Source organism: Monodon monoceros, unplaced genomic scaffold (genome assembly GCF_005190385.1).
Source record: "Monodon monoceros isolate NGI ecotype Baffin Bay Population unplaced genomic scaffold, NGI_Narwhal_1 Super_Scaffold_11, whole genome shotgun sequence".
Taxonomy (NCBI): Eukaryota; Metazoa; Chordata; class Mammalia; order Artiodactyla; family Monodontidae; genus Monodon; species Monodon monoceros.
In genome coordinates this window covers 94,905,122-94,924,743 of record NW_021703767.1, presented here as the reverse complement: position 1 = coordinate 94,924,743, position 19,622 = coordinate 94,905,122, and the positions used below count along the sequence as shown (strand labels likewise).

General features: G+C 43.6%; 1 protein-coding gene across 3 annotated transcripts in view; it reads right to left on the bottom strand.

Annotated features, from left to right (window-relative positions):
- The window catches only part of TNIK (TRAF2 and NCK interacting kinase), a 412,061-nt gene that overhangs the window by 98,076 nt on the left and 294,363 nt on the right, over nucleotides 1-19,622 (bottom strand). For all 3 annotated transcript variants that reach the window (XM_029213869.1, XM_029213867.1, XM_029213868.1), the window contains exons 8-11: nucleotides 16,364-16,418; nucleotides 14,327-14,405; nucleotides 6,225-6,400; nucleotides 1,648-1,714 (exon numbers count right to left, since the gene is read on the bottom strand). In XM_029213869.1, the coding sequence (XP_029069702.1) occupies nucleotides 1,648-1,714; nucleotides 6,225-6,400; nucleotides 14,327-14,405; nucleotides 16,364-16,418 (377 nt within the window). The remainder of the gene's footprint in view (nucleotides 1-1,647; nucleotides 1,715-6,224; nucleotides 6,401-14,326; nucleotides 14,406-16,363; nucleotides 16,419-19,622) is intronic.

Below are 19,622 nucleotides of genomic sequence, written 5' to 3'. Positions count from 1 at the left end.
TGCAAAGGTGGTGGGGCTTAGGGAACCCAGCTTCCCATGCACGTGAGGACGATCCATTAATATTAACTGATGTTGAATCAATGTCAGGCGACCCGAGATGTATTAATGACCGAATCATTAACTCAGTGTGTGAGCTGATTGCTACTGTTGGGCTGTTACCTCATTTCTATAATGAGATAACCACTATCCCTTTCTATTTTACAGGATTTCATGAAAATTAATTAGATGTGTCCAGAAAACAGGACTAGGAACATAATCTTCGATGTGATATAAAGACATGTGACAATTATAGAAATGTTAAGAGATGGCTAGGTCATCCACTAAGTGACTCCAAACATGCGGTTTAGCAAGTGTTAGTTAAGGTGAGGTTCTCAGCTCCATGGAGAGTGATCAGAAGGGCTGACATGTCTGTCTGGGTGAGCTTTGGGAAAATAGCGTACGACTCTGAAAACAAGGCATTTGGTCCTTTGCTTTACAAGAATGTTCATTTTCCATGTCACTACTTGGCAGTCACCATATTTATGCAGCTAAACGAGGGGAAGAAAACATATTAAGTGTCCAGATAGAAGGAAAGACTTCTCTTTCAGTCTTTGACCTTGAAAATTCCCGCAACAGGTGAAGAGAGAAAAACTGATGGCCCTGTAACCTCAATCCCATCCTCTTCCAGTAGTTTTAGCAATAATCCAGCTTGGTAGGTCTGAATTAGCTCAGAAAAAGGAGTGCACTAGCTTATTCTAGCAGCAGTGGCTGAACTGGCCCCTTCCCTGGTTCAGAAGCTCTGCCTCAGTCGTACAAGAACTGCTCCTTATTGAGTACTGGGTCCCTTCCTTGGATGGCTAGAGGATGGGGACCCATATACCCCAGTGACCCTTCTGCTCTGTGCATTTCCCCCAGTAATCTCACTTCCCATGTACAGTGCATCCGCCCTGGTGTGCATGCCCACGCCCCTTGTTCACCAAACTGCCATCAGCTGGATTCTCTTACAAAAGAGAAATCCTGGCAGTGTGAGCACACTGGCATTAATTACTTATGAACACAGACTAGAAGAAAGTCAGAATCGAAGTCAAGTGACATTCAAAACATAGGGATGATACTAATAAAGCAGCACTTGATTCTGGGGGCCAACGTATGACAAGAGGAATGGGAGTGGAAGTTTCTATTTAGGGTTCACCTCTAGAGTGTAATCTGATTTCCTGGAAACTGTTTCCTCTTGGATTAGGCTGTGTTGAAAACACATGCCATGTGACGAGGACAGTGGCCACCTAAATGTCTCAAAGGTATGAAGTAATGGACTGGATAACTCAAGTCCAAAAATACCACTTTGGTCTCCAGAGAGTTGCAGTTTTAGGCACTTTTAGACCTGTATTACCCAGATAATTGCCTCCTACCCATTCTACATGTTACACAGGTGAGGAAACAAGGAAATAAATCTTGAAAGACAAGATAAAGAATATCCTGATTTCCATGTTCTTGTAAGAGTCTGCCTAGGGAAATTTTCCCAAATTAATGAGTACATCTGTGGGCAATAAATTAAATAAGACCACCCTGCTGGATTCTTAAAAATGAACCTATAAATCAAAAGGACATGAATGTCACACAACCACAGTGCAAAATGTGAAACTGAGAAGATAGCTCTTGCTCGCCTACCTGGGCTCTCCTGAGTCATTCTCCTCCTCTTCTTCCTCACTCCCGCTGTATTCATACTCCGTCTCATCTAGAGAGACCCACAGAATATTAGTGTGCAGAAAGACGCTACAGCTCGGTGAAGCTCATGCCCTCACTTTATGTATAAGCAAACTGGGGCCCAAAGAGTTGTCCTTAATGCTGACCTGGGACAGGCTCCAGGCCTCCTGACTTGTGATCCAACAGGGCCCACCAGCTAGATTCAAGCACATGGAATTAACATCCAAGACTGCCCCAGCCGACTCTAGATTCTCTCCCTAATGCCTGGCATTCACATGAAAGTGAAGACAAGGAGCTGAAACATAACTTTTCAGTTTGTGTTAACTCCCATTATAGGACCACCTAACCCAATCTTTTATTGGGCCACTGTTAACTTACTGACAAGGAGTAATCAGTTTTTATGTAGGAATTTTATTATGACTTACATAGACTCACAAATTGCCTTTAGATATCTTAATACCAGACAGAAACTTTTGACAACGTGTGCTATTAAAAATATAGAGTTAAATGTGTTTTGATTGACCCACTGGGGACATTCATTTAATTCCCTAATATATTAAGCAAGTTACCATGCCATAATGAACAACATCGAGTCTTTGCTTCGGAGGAGATTAGAATCTAATGGTCAAGATAGATAAGTAAATAATCAGAATCTCCATGATTATGAAGAAAGAGAACTAATTTTTATTGGGTATCGCCCATGCTGGTCACTATGCTAGATACTTATGTTCTCTCATGTACTTCTCATAACAATCCTTTAACATAATACCCGTTTTGCAAGCAAAGATTATAAGCAGTTTAGTAATATTACCAATAAATCTGAGATTTGGATCCAGAATTCAATCCAGAATTTTTCCAACTTTATAATTAGCATTCTTTCCAACGCATTATATACTAAATAGAATTACGTAAAAAAAGCAATGAGATATGAAACAAAAAAGCAGCTAAGTCCATGGGTCATAATGGGGGAAGGGAACAGTGAAGTCTTTGAGGAAGAAATGAGCTGGACCTTGGAAGATCAGTAGCCCTTTTTTAGGCAGATGGCAGCTGAAAGTGCTGGGAAAGGGGCATTCTAAGCAACATAACCACCTGATTAAGGCTAACAGTATTATAGTGCATGAATGTTCAGGAAATACTGAGTTGTGAGTGGCTGGTGTGAGAAAGCAGATGGAGTGAGAAAGCCCAGCAGGTCTGATGTAGCTTAATGATCTTTATATATACCACGCTGAGGACTTTTCCATAGGCAATGGGGAGACTTTGGAGGAGCTTTTCATTTTAAGCAGGGAGGTTGTCACAGGGCTATCGTCCCTTGATAGCTATGTGTTAGTAATTACAACTTTTAAGACATTTGTACACCCCCGAAAAGAAACTGAAATTGCAATTTGGCTATGTTACCACCAGGAGGCAGCAGTCACATGATGAGAACTATGGAATTTGATCATAAACACATTTTGCTTTCCATACTATTTAGCCATTAAAGGGATGATGAAAGGAAGCCATAGCACGATGACTTCAAGAGTATTTTTAAAAACCATGTAAAAATTAGCTTCACATGTTTAGATAAGTATGAAGTTTTCAGGCTACTTTTTAAAAAGTATTATTTTATGAAAATGTAAAGAACCTTCATAAAGTGTTTCAGTATTCCACATTGAAAGTTTAATATTCCAAACTTTCCTTAAATGAATCAACAGAGTTCAAAGTAAAATGCAGAAATTTTATCTAGTAAAGTAAATTATAGCAAGGAAAAGAAGCACACAATTAATCTAATTATTTCTCCTCTCTAGGGTAAAAATTTCATTTGTCAATCTCCTCAACTATAATACTTCACCAGAATCCAGCGTGATTGCTTTTATATTAGTGGCTTAAATTAGCAATGTATCAACATATCTGAAGGAAAAAATAATATCAGGTTAAAAAAATCACAAAGCAATGCACATTAAAAATTTTTGATTCTACCAGAAGCTGGTCTTAGAGCTACTAAGAGAATGAAAAAATATTAGAAGGAGCAAGTTAAGTCATTTAATCAAACCGAGCAACTGGAATGAAGTCTCATTTTGAGCAACACTCCTTCTTGGGGAGCAGACAAAAAAGAAGGCTGCTGGTGGCTCGAAGCCTAAACAGAATGAGGTTCCTTAAATCATCATGCAACTCTCAAGTAAGCCTACTCCCAAGGATCTTACTCTTTACCCTGCAGAGAGGGAACACATTAAAAATAGTCTGTTTTCGGGCTTCCCTGGTGGCGCAGTGGTTGAGAGTACGCCTGCCGATGCAGGGGACGCGGGTTCGTGCCCCGGTCCGGGAAGATCCCACATGCCGTGGAGCGGCTGGGCCCGTGAGCCAGCGCGTCCAGAGCCTGTGCTCTGCAGCGGGAGAGGCCACAACAGTGAGAGGCCCGCGTACCGCAAAAAAAAAAAAAATAGTCTGTTTTCATGGGGTGGTGAGTTCTAAGTCACATTCTAGAGTTTGTGCCCCCAAAATGTGAAAATAATCCAAGTCACAAGCTTTACCCACTCTTACTCACAGGTCAGAGGCAGAGGTCACATGATCTCAGGAAGTAACCCTGAACGGTACTGAAAAACTGTAGGTCAATAAGAATTGTCTAAATAAGGATAGCTTACATTTATTCAGTACATCTATGTGCCAGACATTGTGTTAAGCATTTTACATGTATCATCTCATTTGATCTTTGTAAAAATGCCAGACAATACTAACTCTAATTATACCCCCATTCCTATTTTAAAGATGAGAAAACTGGGGTGAAGTTCACATAACCATTAAGGGGTAGAAGTAGAATTTGAACTCAGAATTTGAGTCTGAAAAGAAGAGTCCGAGTACTTAACCTATTCTATATACCTACAGGAAAATAAATTTTCTTTTTAGAGAAGTTGGCCTTTAATGGGCTGCATGTCTGACACACTACCCTAAACTATTCCCTTTATCTTTATTTTTAAATTTTTTATTTTTTAAACTTTTTATTTCATATTGGAGTATAGTTGATTAATACTAAACTCTTCCCTTTAAAAGTCTGACTTCATGGAGGGGCCCAAGACCACTATTAATAAGTAGCAGTTGAAAAATCAGTCCCGGCACTTTTTGACCTGACTCACCTATTTCTCTCCAGCTTAGTTCCTCCAGCTTGGGCTGCCCTCCCAACTCCTTGGGCCCTGATTGATACCTCATCCCTCTCCATCCGCTAACGACTGAAGATGAGCCTCCTTTTTGGATTAGCTTCATAACCTCCCGTTCCTGAGTCTAACCTGATCACACATTTTCCTGCGCCCCCGAGGCCGGCTGCAAAGAAGGAACTCTTCCCTTGAAGCTTCACTGAGGATTTCTCCTCCCTTAGCTTCTGCTGAGCTTACCTCTGCCCAGTCCTGACCCCTACAGGGCTCACCAGCCCACCTCTAGGACCCTGCTCATACCTTGCCACCTGAAGATATTAACTGCAGAGGCAAAGAAGAGGCGAAGTTCAAATAAAAGGAGCGCACCCTCTCTTCTGTGCTGCCCACCACCCTCCCCGTTCCGTCTAGATCGTGAAGAACAGAGGAGAAAGATGGAGAGTACAGAAGTAGAGCCAAGCACATCACCATGTACCTCTCACCCTCGGTCCCTGGCCTCCCCCTCTGCTCTCTACCTGCCCCCACCCCCACCCCGCATGCTCAGTGCTCACCTGGCCAGCCCTCTATCGCCCCCTCACTGTCAGCCTGGCCAGCTGCCCCCTCCTCCTCCCACCAGGGAGCTCTCACCTTGTCTATTCTCTGCATCCCCCCCTTTCCTTCCCATCCTCAACCTTCCCTACCTCCCTACCCAACTAAGTCATAAAACCTGCCCCAGACCACGTGAGTTTTCACCTTGGTCAGGATGCTAGTTAAGGAATTTTGAGTCTCTATTCAAACAACTTGGGCACAGTCCCAGGGCCCCAAGTTTGGGCTCATGTCTTTTCCAGTGATGCAGTGAAAAGGTAGTATAGTCTAACAGCTAGAGTCATAAGAGAAAAGAGGTTTTGAATCTATAAAGAAGAAAATGTGATGTTCCATATAGCAGCTTGGCAACTTCTTTTATATCGCTTTGACTGTAATAAAAGTCATTCTGACTTCCAAATAACTAAATTAGAAATGAGTCTCAGAGCACGAAAACTTAAATGGTGAAGAGTGCCAGTACTGAAAAATGTCAACTAGATGGGTTTATTTTTTTAAGGTTGCCTGTCTTCTGTAGATGTTGAGTCTTCGAAACATGAATATTCATTAGAATTAAGAAAATCACTTGTCGTATTAAACCACTTCATAGTATCACTCAACATGACTTTCTGTTCAGTGCCTGGAAAAGGTAATATTTCCCGAGGTTCTATTCTTTCACGAAAGATTCCATTTCAGCAGCCTCCCCCCTAGTGTTGCCCGCAGGCTGTGATCTCAGAGGCAGCCCTTCACACTAAAGAACAATGCAGGCCTATTTGAAATCCCCACCGCCCTTCCAATACCTCAAGAGCCCATGACTCACTTGGTCTTTTGTTTCCCTTGCTGAAATACAAACGTGTGTCTCACCTTTCTCTCCTCGCTTCTTCTTTGTTCTATCAATATGGTCCTTGAGCTGAATGCGGACCTGTCGTTCATTCGGTTGGTCTCGTATAAATGGATGCTTCATAAGTTGTTCTGTTGCTGGTCGCTGGCTGTGATTCTTTACCAAACAGCTCTCAATAAAGGACTGGAATTTTTTTGACCTGCCAAACAGAAGAGGTGAACCCATAGATTAAAAGACAATCCAAAGAAAAGCAAACTTTAGGGATCAACCAATCACAAAGTTGGTCTAGCTCTTTATTAGGCACAATGGGGTTCAAAGGCATCATTGCCATCAGCACACAATTCAGGCAGTGTATGGTAGTTATAGCACGAAAGCATTTTTGCACAGTTTATACATAGTATCACACAGAAGACCAACAGGCACCAGAGAAGAGAAAGACCCCGATAAGAATCACACCTGGAAGGTCTATTGGAATGAGGGAACCAGAGCTGGGTCTTAAAGAATTAGGAGAAAAATCACTCTTGGGAAAGGATAGTTCAGGGAAGTAGAAAATCAGAGAAAAACTAAGGCTGGGATTGAGCATACTATATGTCAGGGGACACTGAGGTGAGTTCTCTAAATGTGGCAGAAAATGCAAGCTGGGAAAAGTAAAACCAGGGTTGGACAGGTAAGGGGGAGTACATTATGTAGGAATGAGCAGGATTCTTATATGGTAAAATGAACATTGGGCAAATTTTTTAACTGGCAGTTTTGAATCACTTTTGAACTTTGTTTTCTAATGAATAAGAACAGGATGTATGTGTATGTTTGCTATAAATCCACAGGCTTGGAAACTTAACTTATAGGGACTAAGTTCATACCCAGAAGCAAATTTATCTCTTTCTAGAAAGGCACCATTTCCTCAGAGATAAACCCTGTTCCAGAGACGCACAGGGGCAGGGGAAAGCTGTGAGAGATACCCGCGAATAGGGCACAAGTCCATAGCGTGGTAGATACTAATGATGACTTGAGCTATGATTCATGAGTTGGGCATGCATGTTCTGTCTGAAAGTTCCAAGGAATTGTCCAGCATCATAAATAATTAAGCTCATGACTCTACAGCATGCCTTTCCGAGGTGCCCCACTGTCAGCAGGGCACATCACCCTTGGAGACCTTGGAGGAACCCTGCTCACCCTCCTCGTGGCCCAACCCTGCTCAGGAATGAATCCATTTTGCGCACTCTGTTGCCCTCCTGTGGAACAGGAGCAGATCCCCGAAGCAAGCTTCCGCAAGCTTCCCCAAACTTCCCAGTGGGCTCTGTATATATATATCCTTCAGGCCTGAAAGGTGTCCTCACCACACAGAACACAATGGTGAGCGTGTTCTTCAAGATTCAAATGGGAGAGGGCACTGCTCTACGTACCACTCTCCATTTCTGCCCTGGTCAAAGCAGTTTTTCACCTTACTCCATGTTTTTAAAGTAGTACTCAACTACTGGTATTTTTTCCTCCTTAAATTTCCAGGCTATGTTCAAGCTTTTAAATTATTTTACATAGAAGTAAAGGTCACCTGAAGGTCAGCTCAGGATGAATCAGGATTGGAAACACTGAGGACTAGACATAGGAACAGTAGGATGGACATTATAAGCATCTCCCTCTAAGTCCTTCAGCGTGTAGCCCTGCCTCCCTGACACTGGAAATTCTCCCCAGAGTTGGGAGCTGCCTGAGTCACCTTCCTATCACGAGCACACTACGTGTTTGACAAACAGATGAATGCGTGGATGGTTATCGGGTGAGAATTCTGGACGAGAGCTGTAATGTGGCTTCAAATGCGTGCTTCTGAGGGACAGAGATGAAGGCTTAGAGAGAAGATATCACTTCATACACTTTCTTTCTATCCATTGGATTAATCTGTGGAAGCACTAATGTGATATCATCTAAGGAGGGACTTTGCAAAAAAAATAAAAAACCACAAAAAACCATAATGAAATAATGGACTGTCCTAAGGAATAAAATGAAAAGAATAAGGTTAACCTGCATAAAGAAATAGACAAACTCCACATAGTACTCTTCTAGGTAGAAAATCAGCATTAAAAAGGTGAAAACAAAAACAAATGAAGACGGAAAGCTATTCAATATTCACGAGGAATGCAAATGGAAGTTCTTTTTTTTCTGCTTGCAACTTGGAAGAAAAAGTTTGTTCTTTATAGAGGGCAACTATTCATTAGGGGATGATAAATAAAAGAAATCATAACCAATTTAAAAAGAGATCCAGACTTAATAGACTGTACATTCCCTTCCCCGATACTGACACCTCACAAAAGTCAGAGACATCTCCGGGATGAGAGAGTGTTCAGGGAGTTTAACAGGAGCAGCTATAGCAGAGGTTTTCTTTGTTTTGTTTGTTTTTTTGCAGTACTTGGGCCTCTCCCTGTGTGGCCTCTCCCGTTGCAGAGCACAGGCTCCGGACGCGCAGGCTCAGCGGCCATGGCTCACGGGCCCAGCCGCTCCGCGGCATGTGGGATCTTCGCGGACTGGGGCACGAACCCGCGTACCCGCGTCCCCTGCATCGGCAGGCGGACTCTCAACCACTGCGCCACCAGGGAAGCCCTATAGCAGAGTCTTTTTTCCATTATCTCTCCTGGTGAGAAGGAACCTCAAGAAATATTCAAGAGAATATTTGGGGGCCCAAAGGATGGGCCAAGACGTGTAGAACTACAAAGCTGGCAGTCCATCCCATGTCATCTGCAAATGGTTCTCAGTGAAGAGGAAATAATGCTACTTAAAACAAATCTTCAAAGAAAGATTCATTGTCTCCATTTAAGTTAGTGTGACCAAAGAATCAATATGCTTAATTGCATGCTTAATTAAAAGTAAAAATACTTCACCTACATTAAGCATCACCTGACTCTTTGCCGGGAGGCCTAATGGGTTTAAAGTACATTTCTATAACTTTATTGTTTCAGTCCTGGCTGCTGGTAATTTAGTTCTGTCACTTTAAAAAAAAAAGCTCAAGATCAGTAATACTAATTTCCCAAGGGTTGGTACCGAGAGATAAATGTTAGTGACTGGTACTTACAGTCTGAGATACTAGTTCTTCTAATACCAGTGTCACCGAACACTTTATCTTCCCAGATTTTTCCTGTTTATGTATTAAACTGTGTTAGAGGATTTAAAAATGCCTGAACGATTATGACATTAATCACTATAATGTTTTAGTGAGCTGGGCTCAAAGTTTTTGGTAATCTTCAGGCTCCCTACGTGCAATTTGATCTTTAAAATTTGCACTTGCCCAGAACTACTCTTTTTCTCTCTTTCAGTTTCCATCATTTACTAACTGTGCGATTTTAGGCAGATCCCTTAACTTTTCTGTGCCTCAGTTTCCCTGGCTGCAAATGGGGATACTGTTAGTACTTATCTCAAAAGACTGTTGTGATGATTAAATGAGTTAGAACTGGGCCTGTTACATCATAAATGCTGTATGTGTGTTTGCTATGACTGTTATTATTATTACTATTACTATGATGACAATGTCCCAGCATCTCTGACCGCTACCAGGCTTAAAGAACAGGAGGATCTGCCTTGAGGGCTACGAGCAGAAATTTGAAGGTGATTTTCCCCACTTGGGTTGAACCAAATAGTATAGAGTTCTTTAAGGGAATTATTTTACATACACTAGGATTAGATGCATTAGCAGGAAAAGCCACCAGGATCATTATTATCTCTAAGGAGACTGCCAAAAAAGGTTAATTTAAAAAAAGTTTGTGTAATAACTTTTGTTTTGATTTCAATAAAGTCCAAAGTCACACTACTAGTAGTAAATTCAGTCTATTTGAAGTATTTTCTGATATTTCCTTTCTATTATCATTATTTTATTTACAGTCCCCTCCCCACCCAAGAGCACTGTCATTTCGAAAACAAAAGTGCTTGATAACGCAGCAAGAATCAGAACTGGTGTTTCATAAAATAACAGAAATGGTTGTAAGCTCTGGAGTAAAAGCAGAAGGCTGGGGTTCCAGGTTGCCATGAACCGGGGACTCAGGATAAGCCAGTTAACCATACCAGGCCTCCAGTCTCCATCTGGAGCATGAGTGGCTTGGACCGGGAATCTTATACCTCTTTCCAGTGATAAGCAGTTAGGACTTTTCTGATGAGTTCAATCGAGTGCTGCTTGTGTGGAATCTTCACATTTAAAGGGCATGTGAAAAGGACAAGACTGACCATCTTTCACAGGAACAGAGTCATTTCCATCCTTCTCCAGAGACCCCTGGAGGGAAGCTACGGCATGGAGTATATGTGTGAGGGCAGGGGAGCCGGGGTGAGCACGGTGGGAAGAGAAGGGAGAGGAAATCTTTTGAAGGGGATGGTTACCCATGTGGGTTGAATCCAACTACACACAGAGCAGGAGTAGAGACAGGAGGGGAACATGGGAATCCCACCACACTGGGTCATTTGTTGACATGGAGACAGATGGTGAGAGCATCCTTCTTCTCCTCTGATTCAACTCAGGTTGTAACCCTCCTGGAGGCCTAATCAAAGGTCTGAGCCACGTGAACACTGACTGGAGCCCTGACCACAGGACTTCCTTAGCCCGAGGCCTCTCCTCACTACGCTGATGGGGGAGGAAGGGCCCGGCTCTTGCTGCAGGGATGCTCTCCTTTCCTCCCATAACAAAAGGGGAAAACAGTGTGACTGCCTTTGTTTCCCTAATGTTAAGGCTCAAGGAACAAGTGCTCACACTCAGGGACGAGTACAGCTCCTTCTCTACCACTTTAACCTTGAACTTTAAGAGGTCAAATGGTACAGCAGAAAGAATATGGGTTACAAACTTGGCAAACGAAGACTGTACAGCCTAGTGCAAGGAGGATAACCTACCTAAGCCTCAGACTCTCACCCATAAAATGAGGACTCAGAGCATCTGTCTGGCAGGGCTGTGGTTAAGAAAAAAAAGGGTTATTATGGGACTATACAAAATCATGTGTGTGAAACTTTTGAAAATCGTAAAGCACTACAGAATTGAAAGACTCCTTCATTCAATAAAAAATATATAAAAAGGTTAAATATATACTTTACATATATAGTTTAAATATATATATATAACTTAAATACACATACATACATATAAGTTGCTGAGTCTACAACATACATATGCCTTGTATGTTGCAGACTCAGTCAAGTTCCTTGGAAATGACCCTCAGCTGAATGAATGCTTATAATGAAGAGTTCACTGCCGTCTCTGCCACAATGGCGCCCCCTTTGGTCATATGCTGGAATATACACTAGGAACAGTATACTTCATCGGATAACTCATTTAAGTAGAGAAGAGCTGGATATAAAAGAACATTTCAGAGTTTTGTTTCTTTTGATGGGGGAGGAGGGAAAGAAGGAAAAGGAAAACAGACAGAAATAGTTCACTTCCTCTCAAACCCGATTCTATTTTAAATCACTTTGGACCTGGTCGTTCAAGACAAGTACTCTGAGGTGCCTAAGTATTTTCACTTAAACACTGGGATCCTACTGCAGAGAAATTCGAGCCACACCAAGCGTCCTGTGGCCCGAGGCTGCACAGCTATCTTTATAAAGGCTGGGTTCTGAGTGAAAAAGGGTATTTTACCAGGGCTTTTGTTTTTCCCACTTGCTCTCCAACAGTCAAGTCATTCTCCCATCCCCTGCCTAGCAGTGTGGGGCTCCTGCTTGTAACTGGCTTAGCCTGGTGAGATGAAGGTGGCCTGGTCTCCTTCCTTCCTGGTCTCACTGTTCCTGGACGGATCCAGCTCCCTACAGCATTATCACAATTAGCTCTCATTGCCAAAGGTTTACAGCAGAGAAGTTAGCCTGTATTTCTCCCCAGGTCTGTATTTCTCAGACGAGGTCAGTGCAGGGTATGCCCTTTTTGGAGCAAGGTCAATGAATGCAGAAACTGTAGTGCCGGGGCCAGTCACTCACTCTTCTGGGGGCCAGACGGGTCACACAAAGGGCGGTGCAGACCAGGGGTAAGAAGGAAACAGGACAAGTGGGGTGACCAACAGATACCAGCTTCTGGGTTGGGAAAGGCAGTGACTGGGGCAGAAGCACAAGCTCTCACCTTAAAAGGGAGCAGGAACCACTGGGCAGGACAGTGTTGCTGCACCTTTGTCAAAAAAGGTCAGAAATCTCCATGGACTGCTCCACCGCCAGGTTTTTTAAAGTTGGCAATCAACACAAATACTTCTGAAATGAGGTGTGTGGCCACGCCGTGCCAGACAAACAGCAGACGTGCGGATGGTCGTTTTGCCCAGCAGCAGTGAAGGCAGAGGGGGAAGGGAGGGCACAGGGCAGGTGAAGCCCACTGGACTCTGCAGCCCTCCCACCCGCTTCCCGGGAGGCCTGGCATGAAGCACAAGCAGAAAGCTAGCGGAGGGCTTCACAGCGCCACTGGCACTTCCAAGGAACAGAACCGAGCCACCTCCTCCCCAGGAGTCTGTTCCAGAGAGAAGGGAGGAAGCAGTGCCTCTGGGCGCCCGTGGATCACGTGCTGTGTGGTGCCCAATGGAAGGCTGTTGCTGGGGAGAGAGTGATTGTCTCACACCACAGTGACCCTCCGGAGAGGGGAGGAGGGATGCTCTGCCTCCTCGTTACCAATAGCAACTCTCACTCTCTTCCTGTGCAGCCCTCGGCAACCAACTCCGAGGCTGTCGTCTCTTCTGGCTGTTTCCTTTCCCTCTCTCTGTGCCTTTCTCTTGTTCAACCAGGGTCGCTATGTCATTCCTGGATGATGGTATTAATTAAGATTGCTCTCGTATAGTGGAGGATGAGACTGTGGGTGGGTGCATGAGAAACATGAGGGCCTCGGTCAAGGACCTGATCACGAAGTGGTATGAAAAGGGGCAGAAGAGGGGCTTCCTTGGTGGTGCAGTGGTTAGGAATCCACCTGCCAATGCAGGGGACACGGGTTCGAGCCCTGGTCCAGGAGGATCCCACATGCCGTGGAGCAACTAAGCCCGTGCGCCACAACTACTGAGCCTGTGCTCTAGTGCCCGAGAACCACAACTACTGAGCCCGCATGCCTAGAGCCCGTGCTCCACAACAAGAGAAGCCACCACAATGAGAAGCCCACACACCGCAACGAAGAGCAGCCCCCGCTCGCCACAACTAGAGGAAGCCCACACACAGCAACGAAGATCCAACGCAGCCAAAAATAAAAACAAATAAATTTATTTTAAAAAAAAAAGAAAAAGAAAAAAGAAAAGGGGCAGAAGAGTCTTGTCCCTTCAGGCTCAAGCTGCCTAGAATATGTCTCTAGAAAAGGGTAGGAGGTCATAAATGGTCCAGGAATTGTGCCCAGGGCAAAGGGAATCAGAACTGAGAATGTACCAAGAAGGATATACCATATCCACAGGGGGAAGGGGAGGAGCAATGAATTTTTTGTCACAGAATGACAAGATACAAAGGCCCTGATGTAAGTGCACAAAATAGTCAAAAGTCCAGCTCCTGGCCTAACCTGCAGAACTCTGTTCCCAAACTCTAGTCAATCATACGCTACCAACACAATTTTTACCCTACACTTCACCACCCATACAAGTATTCGCTTAGCATTTTTCTTTAAATTAAGTCACTTTTTATGTGAATTAGTTTATTAGATGGAAAGTTATATCACTTCCCCAAGTAAGAAGCCAGTATCACCTGCCGTAAAGAGAAAGCAGTAGCAAAAATAAAAATTACAGATGCTCACGCACAGAGCAGTAAAATCATCTCGCATACTACCGAGCGCGTATATACATTTACGGAGTCAATGTCTTAAGGAACAGAAGAACGTCAGCCAATCTAATGGGCTGACTCCAAACTATCACCCGTTCTGATGAGATGCTCTGCGCTACCAGGAAAGATATTACTCGGAGTAATAAATCAAAGCACTTCCATGTTATTACTTGGGGCTACCCATTTTAGCTAATGCCTCCTTACCTTGAAGGTGTGAAGATAAGGTCTTACTGTGCAAATAGCAGGTCCTCAATATGTACTTTAAGATGAATAACATCATAATCACTCACCGAGTCTCAGTACATATCCATCTAATCTTGTCAGCAGGACCTAAGGATTTGAGCTCATCCAAAAGAGAATCAAGAAAACCCTGCTCTTAGACCTGTAAAACACTGAAGACCAAACTCACCACTTCTTAGACTTCAGCCGAGGCGCTGGGTTCCGAGGGATGAGAAAGAGGGCTCTCATGGGGTGCATGTCACACAGAGCTGCAAGAGACCAAAACAAGGGCCAGCTCGGGTTAGGGGGCCAAACCCAGGCCAAGCCCGTCCTAGCTGTGCTGCTAATGCTGCCAAATGGCTCCCTGAGTCCAGGCATGACCAGTGAGTGGCGTCAGAAGATCATAAAGCTTCCGTTTGGTGAGCAGTTAAATGAGCTGATTATAGGAGTCTCATATAATCCAGCACATTTCAATTAGAGATTGTCAACATGTCTACTTTTCACTTCATTTTTAAGGACAACAAGTTAGAGGCTCAACAACCTTTGCTTTACTATCAATAACCATCTAAGACTCCAAGTAAACAACACCAAGATAACAACTACAATGGAGATAGTAAGTTATTTTTAATTAGTAAAATCCCAAATCATAAAATAAAAGGTATTCGATAATCCACTGTCTATTTCTTAGATGCTGGAAATGCAATGTTACCTTCATGGATTTTTGGAGTATAAAGCACTAGATCAGAACACATTTCTATCTGTATTTCCAAACACTTTGAATGGCTTTTCATGATGGGTTTTTTGGGGGTTTTGTTTTGGTCAATGGCCCCAGGAAGACCAGAGGATTAAAGCAAAGGAAGTCTGGCAGAAGAGATAAAAATATCTCAAATTGTGAAGATGACATTTAGTGAAAACACTCATACATTCTTATCTTAATCAGAATATTTCACTAGTTTACTTTTCATCTGGGAGTATCTTTTCCTTTGTGCCTAGAATAAGAACATATTCTCCCCGAAAGCTAAAGGATTCGGTGGGTGGAAATTTATTTTTAGCCCTCTCTACTACTCATTAAGAATGACGATATGGTTTCAAGACTGCCAGTATTATTTTTCTGATTCATAAATGCCTATTAGCATTGTGGATGAGGGGATTTTGTCAATAAACACTCCAGTCATGCTACAGATGAATTCTACCAACTCTGGAATGAGAAATAAGAAAACTGTGATAACTTGAGGGTAAAAGGTCATATGAGCACAATGACCCGTCATACAAACAGGGGGCCTGCTTTTGTCCGCGTCCTCTGGAAAGCAGACACCAAGGTGGTATTAAACATGAGAGGATATTACTGGGGGAAATTCTTGTCTGAACAGAGAGGGAGTGAGGGAAGGCTGGGAGAGTTGTCAGATTGCTATGAAGTGTGCTGGGAGGGAGAAAAAGTAGGTGGAGTGTGCTAGGCTGTCCCACACTCTAAGGAAACCAAGGAGGGAAACTAAGGAGTGAAAGCTGCCTTCTAAGGAATCCCTGTCTTCCAGGAAAGGGTCTGCCTTATATCCCTGCCACGCTCCGTCACTGGTGCGGAGTGGCCCTCGGGAGGTGCAGCCTCGGTGTCATGGCAACAGCTGCCCCTGGTCAGTTGCACTTCCTGCGTGGAGTCTCTGAGATGCATGCTCGTGGTGACCACAGGGCTGGGGAGATTCTCTGTGGGGTCTGTGCTCAAGATCTCCAGGAATTGGAGAGGTTCTCCAGGTAGGCAGAACCCTGGCCACTCTGCCTCCAATAAGCAGGGAAATCTAAAACTCTAAACAGCGGTATTTTAATAGGAGTGAGAGAAATGGAGTGCAAGTGTTCACATAACCCACGCACTGAAAATCGGCTGTGAATTTTTATTACGTTGGCGTTTACAGCCTTTGTGCCTTGGTCGCAGTTTTACTACAGGTGAAGAGTAGCTCAAGAATAAACCACACACCAGATCTGTAAACAGATTAGACTCTCGAAGTTTGCTTCCCTTTGCTTTCTTGTTCCCCCTCACAAACACAAGATCCTCACACCCCTCTGAAATGAATGGATTCCTGGTTGATTTAAGATGACTCTGCTTTCTCAATATGCCAGCTTGAGTCCATGCAGGGCTTGGTGTAGCAGAAATAAAGCTACTGCAGCTCCTGGCAAGGAAGCGTCAGTACCTGCAGGGCAGACCAGTAACAGATTTCACCCAGAGGAAGGTACTTACGGGGAGCACCTTCTGCCATCTCGATGGCGGTGATTCCCAAAGACCACAAGTCACTCTGAAAAAGAAGGAAGGCACAGACACATGCGTAAATGCAGTCAACAGAGGATAACTTGGTTAAACCTGGTAATTGCTTCAGAACTGCCTGTGGGAAAGCTGTCCAGCTGTCTCTTTACAAACTGATTTTGCCCGCTAAGCTTAAAAGCAGGAACAGCCTCATTCGCTTTCCATCGATAATAACTTTCACGGTGCCTGACACATGGTGAGTTTTTTCAATCCAGGTATGAAAAATGAATATAAGGTTTCAAACATGAATTTATCACTAACATTTATCTATTGATTGAAACATATGAAATTGTTTTTGCTGTTCAACTGTTTTTAACACCTTCATTGAGGTATAACTTTCATGTAATTAACTGTGCATATTCAAAGTGTACTATTTGAAAGTGTTTGATGTGTGTATACACCTGTGAAACCATCACCACAATCAAGACAGCAAACACATCCATCACCCCAAAAGGTCCCACTTGCCCCTTTGCAGTCTCTCCCTCCTGCCCTTCCTGTCCCCAACCCCAGTTCCTGTTCCAAGGCAACCAATGATCTGCTTCCTGTTACTATGGATTAGTTTGCATCTTCTAAAGTGTTGTATAAAATGAAATCCTCTGGTTTCTTTCACTTAGCACAATGCATTTAAGGTCCATCCATATTGCCGCGTGTATCAGTCCTTCAGTCCTTCTTACTGCCGAGTAGTGCTCCATCACATGGATGTACTACAATTTGTTTATCCATTCACTTGTTGATGGACATTTGGGTTGCTTCCAGTCAAGGCCATTAAAAATAAATCTGCTACAAATACTCAGGTACAAGTCTCTGTTTGGATGCATGCTCTTACTTCTTTTGAGTAAAAACCTAGGAGTGGAATGGCTGGATCATACAGTAAATGCTAGATCATACTGCATTTATAATCAATTGTTTTTAACCTACAGAAACAGCAATTTCATATCATTTAACCAAGCAAGATGCGGACAGGGAAGCTTTTGGATGGTGGTGTTTACTGCTGTATCTCAGTGCTTAGAATAGAGCCGGCCACAGCAGTAGTAGGTGTTTGATATATTTGTTGAATGAACGAACAATATCTTTTATCTTGTAAGTAGACAAATATGTAAAATAGAAATCCTATACCCTTATCGTCTTTCTTATTCTCAGACTGACTTTTATGCTCTTATCAGAATTTTCTAGGCTAATGTCTCCACCTCAACCTGTGCAATCTCCATTTCTAGCACTATGCTTCTCCCCTACTCTGTGTCCATGGCTCAGTAGTTTCTAAATAGTGCATAGGAGGGAAACAAATCAAAAGATGGGAAAACCATAAGAAAACACATGTAAAATTCAGTTCAATGGCCCACAGTCCTGAGGAAGCCTTTCACCCTCCTTTCATTTTAAATGTATCCTGTATTTTGTACATAATTCCCAACTCTCACTGGTAACCTCACTCAGATTTCAGAGATCAAAGTTAAGTTCCCTTGCTATTCCCATCAAACAAATGTAAAGGCCACACAGAAAGGATATGTAACTGGAAGAGAACTATGAAATCCACCCTGAGCCATTCCCTAGGACCAAACTTCTCAATATCCAGTGGGTGATACCCAGCCTTGTTCAGTATTTGGACCGTGGCCCATACAACCTAGAAGGGGCTTTCTATGGGGTCCAGACTCTTGCCTAAAGTGCGATCTACCTTAGAGCAGGCGGCTGGGGCACACGCTAACCCCACACTAGGACCAAGGGGGGATTCTTTAATTCACAAGCCATCAACCTGTCCACATAAATATTACAGTTCATAAAGGTTCTCAGTCCAAATGGGGATAACAATGCACCTGTGCAAAACCACTGTCCACAGATTCTAAGTAACTTCTCTGCATAGAACGCGACTCAAGGAGTCAACTGTTGTCCTTTCTCTTTCTTCCATTTCAAGTGTATTCAAAGTTGTCACTGAACACACACACACACACACAAAGTCAGCACAGCCCAGCAAATGGCTGAGTCTTCCCGCAGGCTGCTGGCCTTGCTCACTGCGGTTCCTTCTGCCGCTAATGGGGAAAGCCCAGGCCGCCCATCACAGGCTGGCTCAGAAGCAGTAACTGGTAAAGATGACCACACAGCTCTCTTGTACCTGGAACGTTATGGTTGACTGACACAGACAATCATTGGGGAACATGATGAAAACCCTGAGTCACTAGTGTGCAGGAAGTATTCAACGAGAAATGCAGCAAGAACAGTCTGGAACTGGGGGGTTGGGCTGTTTTGATAAGACTCCAGGCCTTGGTAGTTCTCCCACCACCTTCCCAACATCTCGAGGAACCGAGTGTTTCTGCAGTGTGAACTGAGGTGCAAATTATGAAGGTGGTGGCCAGGCTCTATGCACCTACTTGCCATAGCAAAGTCAAATTTAAATGGCCTTTAAGTCTAGGAAGCTTGAGCTGGTTTGAAAGCCAACACAGCTGAAAGGAAATGATGGAACTGGGATGAGAAAGGCTCCAGGCCGGTCCTCAGACAGGGGAAGAAAATGCTCAGGAAACTCAGGCAAACTCCTGGTACTCGCTCTGCCTGCGGGACCAAAGCCCAATTATGAGCTGGCTGACTGCCTCCCCTCCATAAAGTCTTTGCTCAGATGCTGTGTTCTCAGTGAGGACCACCGAACCTCTCTCCCAGCACTGCCAGATCCCTTCCCCTTTCCCACTTTTGTTCCCCAGAGAACTGGTCATCTTCTGACAACTGTGTAACTGACTTGTCACTAATTTATTACATTTTTTGTTCATTGTTTGTGTCCCTGTCCCCAACACACACACACACACACACACACACACACACACACTCTAGAACATGAAGTCCACAAGGGCAGGGATCTTTGCTTTGTTGACTGGTCCACAGTACCAGAACAGTGCCTGGCACATAGTAGGCACTTAATAAATACTTGTTGAAATAATGAACACATGAAAGATGCATGAGAGAAAGGAGCAAAACCTAAGTGTCTTAAGGCTGTTAGACCTTTTGTAGATCATCTAGTCCAACCTTTCATTTCCCAGATGAGAAAAAAATGACTTATCCAAGATCACAGAGCAACTCAGCACCAAGTTTTAATCAGAGCTTGGTCTCCTGCCTCCCAGGCTAGTTCTTTTTTTAACTATCATCACACTGTAAGGACCTGAGAATTCACTTAAAAAAACCTTTTGGGGCCCATAAAATAATTGCTTCAGATTCCTAC